Source organism: Chelonia mydas, chromosome 26 (genome assembly GCF_015237465.2).
Source record: "Chelonia mydas isolate rCheMyd1 chromosome 26, rCheMyd1.pri.v2, whole genome shotgun sequence".
Lineage (NCBI taxonomy): Eukaryota > Metazoa > Chordata > Testudines > Cheloniidae > Chelonia > Chelonia mydas.
The window spans coordinates 11,697,567-11,706,354 of NC_057859.1; the positions used below are offsets into that span (position 1 = coordinate 11,697,567).

Sequence of the window (8,788 nt, forward strand, 5' to 3'; positions counted from 1 at the left end):
GAAGTTGCTTCTGAGGATTGCATTAAATCAAATTTGAAAGCAAATGCGGCAGGACAGTTCTTAAAGAGACGTGCACAAGCTGAATAGACCTGAGCTCAATGAATACTAGAAAAGCTACAGGGTTTGCAGTTAGGCACGTGCTTTCGTAAACAATAATGAACGCTTATGCTCAAATAAATTATCGTAAGCTGTAGCTCAAATAAATGCTCAAATAAATTGGTTAGTCTCTAAGGTGCCACAAGTACTCCTTTTCTTTTTGCAAATACAGACTAATACGGTTGTTACTCTGAAACCTGTAATAATGATAATAAAGCCTCAGCTAACAGAAGCAAGTCGTATTCTGAATCAATATCTGAAACTTCCTCTCATGCTCTCGTCTGTTACAATTGCAGATAAAACAGAGTTGCCTGCAGCCAAGTACTTGTTTGTGTGAACTACTGTCTACTTTGTAGAACTCTAAATTACAAGATTGGAAACCAGCTTTGCAGCTTTCTCAGAGGCCTGGCCAATGCACAATGCCCTCCTCCTCCTGTTATTTTAATGATTACAGCACTTTAAAAAAAGGATCTTTTTCCCACAAGGTGAATTTTACAATAAGGGTCTTGGGATGGAGCAACTCAGAAGCCTGATGTTAAACAAGGATGTACAATTTTTAAAACCCCTTATGCTCTAAAGGAAGGGTCCTTCATTGAATAGCTGGATTTTCAGAATTACTGAGCATCCAGTTTGTTAAAGTCATGGGGAAGCACATGTGCACTGCACCTCTGGGGGAACCCACTTATTTAGGTGCCTAATTTAGGCAGGCAAGTTCATAATGTTGGTTTCACTTTTTAGATACCTAACATGAGATCTAAACATACTCGCAAAATTTGAACTACGAGAATTCATAAAAGTGTACCAAAAAACCAAAGCTAAAAACGTGGTCCACATAAAGCCAGCCTGCCAAGGGAATTAAATTCAACAAAAATCCCCCACCCTCTAACTGCCCAAACCCAAGCCTTCTCTGGATGCCTGTGAGAAGAGGTGGACCTTGCAACATGCCCTAGAGCTCAACAGATTCAAGCAATTGTGGACCAACAGGCAAGGGAGAAAGATGCAACTTAAGGACATTTCAGTAGAGCCACACCTACTTCCTTTCCACTCAAGCACCTTTGCTGATCACAGCTATGGCAGCGTCACACAAGGAGAGCAATCCCCCATGTCGGAAGATTGCAGGTCATTTAGGACTCTAGAGGTCAAAAAATAAGGTTATAATAGTACATCTAGGGATGGTGTAGGTATGGGTTATCCTGCCTCAGTACAGGGGTATGGATTAGATGACCTCTTGAAGTCCCTTCCAGCTCTACATTTCTACAATTCTATGATCTATTCACCTACAGAGCAAGTGGAACATACACCCCCACGCCCCACTTCTATAAAACTCAGACATTCGCTCTTACCAGCCTTCCATTTTTCTGGATTTGTACGATCCCCAAGTAAGAAGGAAGGATGCTCCGGCCCCACACATACACAGGGCTCTCCACTGCATTGCTTGTCCAAGGTACGCTCATGTCGTTTTCAGTCCTGATATAACAGCTGGCGCTCTGTGGCAAGGCATTTCCCCCAAAACCTTCCTCTAAGGAGACTGGCATGGAAACGCTGCTGGCTAACTCCTGATCAACAGGGTCTTCCAATTTCTAGAAGCAATAGAAGGCAGCGTAAAGACAGGACAGCTTAGGTAACCATCCCCCAAACAAGGTATTGCAGATGTCACTACTGCAGTAAGCCATTACATATAGAAACCAGTACTAAGAAGCCAACCCAACTGGCCTCCTTAAAAAGAGAGAGGATGGCAGCTGCTACACAGGAGCCAAGGAAGGACTAAAACAGAGAGTAAGTGGTAACAAAGAATAATCTCTATAACCTTAAATATGAGAGATGAGAGCTGAAGGTGTCTTCGTAGAACAGGAGTCTTAGAAATTCTAGAAGGATCCCAGGGCGTAAGTTGTACCATATTCTAGCCCCCACAGCATACAGGTTATGCAGATATGGACATCAAATTCCCACTCCTCAGTGCATATCACCTCTGGGTTGGGCTCAGTGTCAAATTGGGCATACAGGCGTCTAAGTTTGTGCAACTCAATTACCAAGAGGCCAGGAGAGAGCAAGAATATGGAACTGAAAGTAGACTACCCCCCTGCTTCAACGTAGACCTTCTTCCAGATGCTTAGTATGTAAATTATGCCAGCTTAAACTTCTTTGCACATGCAGAGTTTTATGACTTCCCTCAAAGATACTTGCAGCTCATGACAAAATGCTGCAGTGCGATAAAAAACACTGGAGGGCCAACCCTAGCATGAAGGCTCAGTGCGTCTCCAGGTTTCTGCTCCATTTTGCAGGCTTCTTCATACAAACCCTCACCGGGTTCACTTACCTTCCCGAAAGCTTCAGTGAAGTATTTTTAGATCTAGCCAATGTGGAAGCTACCTCCAAATCTAAAAGGCTGAAGGACTAAAGCCGGGGGGGAGGGGGGAATTGGGATCCCCTCCATTTCCCTTCCCCTCCCTGGGGTGGGGCGGGAAATAGAAAAAATAGAAAGTTTCAAAACTCCAGTTTTTATTTCAAATAAAAATTTTTACCCTTTCAAGGGTTTTTTTTTTTTTTGGGGGGGGGGGGGGGGGGATAAAAAAGTTTGGGCACTGGAATTTTGCTGCCTCCTCTTTTTTGCCACTGGATAAAGGTAAACTGAAAGTGGGGGGAAAACCCATCCTCCCTTTTCAAAAGTGGAGGCAAAGTAAGAGAAAATGAAGTTGGGAAAAAAAAGTGACTTTAGCTGACTTCCCTCCCCCCCACATAAATAGTTCCAGTGGGTTTTTCTTCACATTCAGTTTTCTACCTCCCCCTCCCACCTAGGGTGACCAGACACCCTGATTTTATAGGGAGGGTCCGGATATTTGGAGCTCAGTGTTGTAGAGGCTCCTATTACCCCCAACCCCATCCCAATATTTTACACTTGCTATCTAGTCAACCAATCCCCCCACCCCACCCCCCGCCAAAATGGGGGGGGAGTGGGACAGAGAGAAAGGGTTAAAAACCAAACACATTCTTCAGTTTCCAGAAGCCAAAAAACAAAAATTCTCTGCTTGCCCCCCCCCAAAAGTTATTTAATAAAAACTTGCATTTTCCAACAAAAAAAGTTCATCTGAGAGCTTTCAAGCAGCTCCCAAGGGTTATAGCCGTAGAATCATTACTTAGCTCATAAGAAAGGTGTTAGGGTTCCTTCCCCACTCTGAACTCTAGGATACAGATGTGGGGACCCACATGAAGACCCCCTAAGCTTACTCTTACCAGCTTAGGTTAAAAACTTCCCCAAGGCACAAACTTTCCCTTGTCCTTGAACAGTATGCTGCCACCACCAAGGGTTTTAAACAAAGAACAGGGAAAGAGACCACTCGGAGACGTCTTCCCCTCCAAATATCCCCCCAAGCCCTACATACCCCCTTTCCTAGGGAGGCTTGAGAATAATATCCTGACCAATTGGTTACAAAATCATCAAAGACCCAAACCCCTGGATCTTGGAACAATGGAAAAATCAGTCAGGTTCTTAAAAGAAGGGGGGTTTTTTTGCTTTTTTTTTTTTTTTTAAATAAAAAAGGTAAAAATCCTCTCTCTAAAATCAGGATGGAAAATACTTTACAGGGTATTCAGATTCAAAACACAGAGGATCCCCCTCTGGGCAAGACCTTAAAGTTACAGAAAACAGGAATAAACCTCCCTCTTAACACAGGAAAATTCACATAAAAAGATAAGCCAGGCAAGGCGGATTAGTTTACCTATACTGGTTGCAATATTGGAGACTTGGATTAGGATGGGTTGCAGAAGATGGATTTCAGTCCCAAGAGAGAACCACCACAGTAAACAAATAGCACAAACAAAAGCCTCTCCCCCTCCCCAGATTTGAAAGTATCTGGTCCCCTTATTGGTCCTTTGGGTCAGGTGCCAGCCAGGTTAGCTGAGCTTCTTAACCCTTCACAGGTAACAGGATGTTGCCTCTGGCCAGGAGGGATTTTATAGCACTGTATACAGAAAGGTGGTTATCCTTCCCTTTATATTTATGACAAAAGGTTTGTTTCATAACCCAGCTACTTTTGTATTCCTACGAATCAGTAACTGACAGGAAGCATTTATGGCAGAGAAAGCTGACCAAATACAGTACATTTAACATTAAAAATGGCAGCTTTTCAATTGCTAAAGTGCTGCTCTATTTTGCAATTAAACATCTGCGAAGTAGAAGGGACAGGTAGAAAGGGGGTATGATGTTTTAACATGTATTATATTAAATACTGAATGCAAGATACGCATGAATTAAGCTCAAATTCTGGTTGGATGTTAGTGATGACATTAAGAGTCATTAAGTTGCATTCACATACATGCTGGTACCACGACCCCTTGAGAGAATTACAGATGTATTTCAGAGAGAGGGAAAGGTTCTTGTGTACCTCAAAGCCTCCAGTTTCTTCCAAAATCAAGTGGAGCAGGCGTATATATTCAGTGGCTGCTTTAAGCGTGTCGACCTTACTAGGCTTCCGGTCTTTAGGTATCAAAGGCACGATGGTCTTCAGCTTCGAAAAGCCACTGTTCAAGTTTTTTATCTATCAAAGATATGGAAGGAGGAAATTAAACAAAATTCAGCCCGGTAGCTGCAGAACTCCACCCAGTGGTGAAAAGGGGAAAAGGGGAAACTTTTAAAGGCAGCTCATTTTAAACTGGATAGATCCGTTACATTCTGCATTAAGAATAATTGGTGGCCTTTTATGAAAAGAATAAATGCAGTTTCAATAAATGCTTAATCGATGGTTGTAGAGTCTAACACACGGATAGGTGGCTTGTAACCATCTGTAATACCTTCCACTGATGTGCCATCTACCGCATGCATCAGTCATTGATTAACTCTTTATAAATGGAACCTTAATATAAAGTGCAACTGAATTAGTAACGATATGTGGGATAATCCATCACCTGCGTGTCCTGGGGAAAATGAAGGTAACCACACAGTTATGATCAAATAGCAAAGCTGAGGTCATAGGTGCTGGAACTAGGGGTGCTGCAGTATTAAACAAGAAGGTCTATTAGGAACAGAATGCCTAAGACGATCACTGCTCCAATTACAGCAATTCTGATGTGAAAGCTTTAAGCTCACCAGGTACTTAGGTGTTGCTGCGTTCAGCCTTGCAATGCTAAACCGATTTAGAAGCCCCCATCTCATTTTCAAAAGGACTTAAGATACTTAGAGCCCAAATCCCATTAATGGCCAACTCCTTTTAGTGCCTGGCTCCTTTTTGAGAATGAGACTGAGGCTCCTAAATCGGTTTAGCGTGGCAACACTGACTGCACAGAAACACCTCTAAAAATCTGGGCCTTAGGCCACAACGCTATAGACAACTTTACACACAAGCAAGGAACTCGTGAGTAGTTCCACCGAATCCAACAGGACTACTGGTGCAGATGTGCGCGCAGGATCTGACTCCAGCTGCGGGCAAGGACCTTCGGCATATTGGACCAAGTTGTGTTCGCAATTAGTTACCTGACAGTGTTTGAAAATAACTACGTACTGCACATGTTGCAGCCGTGTTTACTGACCACTCTAACCGTCCAGATGCTTCACAGCATTCTGATAGGCTGCACTTCCACCAGCATGCCATTCTTTGAAACTCACCTGCCAAATGGGTTTTGCATTGACACCGTGCATCCTTTTAGTTCTCTCTCTCCCCTCGGTCTACGGTGCCAGCCCAGAGGTGCTGTGAATTTTGAATTTCTTAACGTTTTGTTCATAACAACTTGGTTATTTTGTTGCATCAGAGTCTTTTGCACGGAGACCATAACATTATTTACACTGAGCGAATGTTGATGGAGTAGGTGACAAGCCAAATAGAAATCTCTAGTGTTGCTTGTACACCTAGGTCTTCCAAAAACAGTTTTTTGCAGCAACAAGCAAGCTTGCACATATGTTTGGCAAGTGCCGATCACCCAGGCATCTCTCTATTTGGATAGGTTATCTAGAATACATAGTACACACTCCTCATTTGCAGATAAGAATCACTTTCACAAGCATTCAAAGCATGCCTATTGCTGAACCAAGCGACCGGGCACATGTCATGGGCCCTCTTCTGTAGCTGCCCCAGGTGTAAAGCTCCCATTGATTTGAGGAGTAGCTCTGCGCATGGAGCTGCTACTGTAGCAAGGCTAACAGTATCAAATCTGATTAATTTGAAGAAGGCCGCACAGGGAAAGTTGGGGAGCTGCATCGGTTGGGAGGGGGGGTGAAGTCATTCCAAAAGGAAGGGTAAAAAAACCTCACTCTTACATTCTAAGTTCATTAGAGACCCGGAGACTGTTATTATGTCCGGCAGCATCTAGCACAGGGGTCCGCAGACTTCAGCCCAGGGCTGCATCCGGCCCTTTAGAGGTTTTAATCCATCCCTCGAGCTCCTGCCAGGAAGCAGGAAACCACAGCCAATGGGAGCTGCAGGGGTGGCACCTGAGGATGGGGCAGCATGCAGAGCCGCCTGGCTGCGCCTCCACATAGGAGCCAGAGGAGGGACATGGCACTGCTTCCGGGAGCTGCTTGAGGTAAGCGCCACCCAGAGCCTTCTCCCCGACCCCTCCCGCACCCCAACCCCCTGCCCCAAACCTGATCCCCCCCCCCACCCTCTGAACCCTTCTGTCCCAGCCTGGAGCAACCTCCTGCATCCCCAGACCCTCATCCCCACCCCAGAGCCCACACCCCCAGGTGGAGCCCAAACACACATACACCCTGCCCCAGCCCAGAGCCCCTTCCCGCACCCTGAACTCCACATTTCTGGCCCCACCCCAGAGCCCATAACCCCAGCCCTCACCCCCTCCTGCACCCCAACCCCCAGTTTCGTTAGTATTCATGGCCCCCCCATACAATTTCCCTACCCAGATGTGGCCCTCAGGCCAAAAAGTTTGCCCACCCCTGACCTTGCACAAGGGGGGCCAGAGCTGACTGCACCTTTACGGCATCACCCCAACAGAAGCATTGAATAATAATTTAGAGATCTCCGTAGGAGCCAAATTAATTGCACCCTTTAGTGAAGAGTTGAGCAGGAACTGAAATTTTGTATCGACATCCCTCCACGATTTGAAGTGTTTGAAGCCCAGACTGAGGTGAGAATTTCACACCCCCATCCACTGCAGGCAGAAAAATGCTCCCCTTATTCTCTGTATTACTGTAATCATGGATCAGGATCTCCTCCTTCCCACCATGAACCTTGTTCCCCCCAGGTTCCTACCCTGCTCACTGGATCCTGCTGGAACGTCACAGAAACAAAATGTAGAAGTTCAAACTCATTTCCTCCCACTGCCCAATTCTCCAGCCGGTTCACCAACAGTTTATTGGCCCCACTGAAGCTTTAAAAACAAAAAGCAGCAGTTTATTTTTGAGGGGGAACAAGAGGCCCCTTACCCTCTCTCTCTCCTTGGCATTAGCCGCCTGTCTCCTCTCCAAGACCTCCTCCAGGTTCTCGGTGGAGAGGTAGTGCCCGGAGGGCTGCCTCTTCATCCTGGTGATGGCTGCCATGAAAGGGAGGGGGCCAAACTGCTCGCTCAGGACATCTCCCAGCACCTCAGGCACGGGGGTCACCAACAGAGGCACCCGTTGCTGCTGCGGCTCCTCTTCCTCGGACGCTTGCTCCGCCATCTGTGAGGTCTCAAAGCAAATCAGTTGCCCCTCAGGTCCAAGAAGGCACGGGAGCACCTCAGGTAGGGGGAGAGAGAGAGCGCGCGTTCCTTGTTCTGCTCACGGCCCCAGGTAATGGGGCTGGCTATTCCTTTGGGGAGGAACATGGGAGTCTGGGGAGGGGGACCTAGCAGGGATAACGGGGGGCACTACTCACCTGTGGGGTATTTTGGTGACAGTGGCTAGCTGCTCTGACAGCCCCAGGGAGCAGAGGGCACTAAATACCTCCTCCCGGGTAACACAGAGCTCACCAGCTCTATTTTTGGGGGTGGCCACAGTGGAACCCCTCCCAGAGGATACAATGGAGGGGTGCACTTCTCACGGGGGCGGGGGGTGTGAGCCACTCTGGGAGCTCCCAGAAAACACAGTGGAGGAATGCACTGCTCACCAGGGTGGGGGGTGAGGGTCAGCCGCTCTGGGAGCCCCCAGAAAACACCAGAAGGGGCAGTAGCAGTCCTTCCAGGGTGTCCCTTGCCCACTTATGACTCTGGCAGTGTAGGACTCCACAGAGGTGCAATGGGGGTGCCCTAGCATCCCCCCCCAAATGTGCATGACTCCCCTGTGATGAGGGGGTGCAGGAGTCAATAGAGAATACAATAGGCGCCCCCCCAGGAGAGGGGGGATAGAAGAAGTGGGGGCCTGCTCACCCCCTCTGTGTGTGGAGGGGGGAGCAAGGGGGGTTTACCTGGCTCAGCTGGGGGCGGGGCAGCAGGGAGCCCTAGGACAGGTGTCTCGCTCCCCCCTGGAGACGCTGCGCTGGAGCCCGCGGGGGTAAGTCGCTGGCCCGCAGCCGGCGCTAAGCAGCTCGCACGCTGCGTCCCTAAGGAGCCGCACCTGGGGCTGCCGCAGGGCGCCCCCGGCCCCGCTCTCCGCCGGGGGGCGCTGGCCGCGGCCGGGCTGGGGTAGCCCCCGGACAGCACAGGAGACAGGGTCCTCTCACCGCTTGCTGGAAAGGGGGTTAGTCGTGGGTCGGGGGGGATCTGCCCGGCTCTGGGCATAATGGGGGGGCTGCAGCCCTGCACTGGGGGCGCCTTCCCCTCCCCCAGTGCA

The 8,788-nt window shown here is 48.1% G+C and overlaps 1 protein-coding gene across 7 annotated transcripts in view; it reads right to left on the reverse strand.

Moving 5' to 3' along the window:
* FIGLA (folliculogenesis specific bHLH transcription factor) overlaps nt 1-8,566 on the reverse strand; it is a 50,253-nt gene extending 41,687 nt beyond the window's left edge. For 3 of the 7 annotated variants that reach the window (XM_043536445.1, XM_043536442.1, XM_043536444.1), the window contains exons 1-4: nt 8,424-8,514; nt 7,466-7,756; nt 4,479-4,631; nt 1,440-1,676 (exon numbers count right to left, since the gene is read on the reverse strand). In XM_043536445.1, the coding sequence (XP_043392380.1) occupies nt 1,440-1,676; nt 4,479-4,631; nt 7,466-7,699 (624 nt within the window). In that variant the 5' untranslated portion in view covers nt 7,700-7,756; nt 8,424-8,514. Of the gene's footprint in view, nt 1-1,439; nt 1,677-4,478; nt 4,632-7,465; nt 7,757-8,423 lie in introns of all 7 variants that reach the window. The other 4 variants (XM_043536439.1, XM_037886122.2, XM_043536440.1 and 1 more) reach the window with 3 other exon arrangements.
* Between the last annotated feature and the right edge of the window lie 222 nt (nt 8,567-8,788).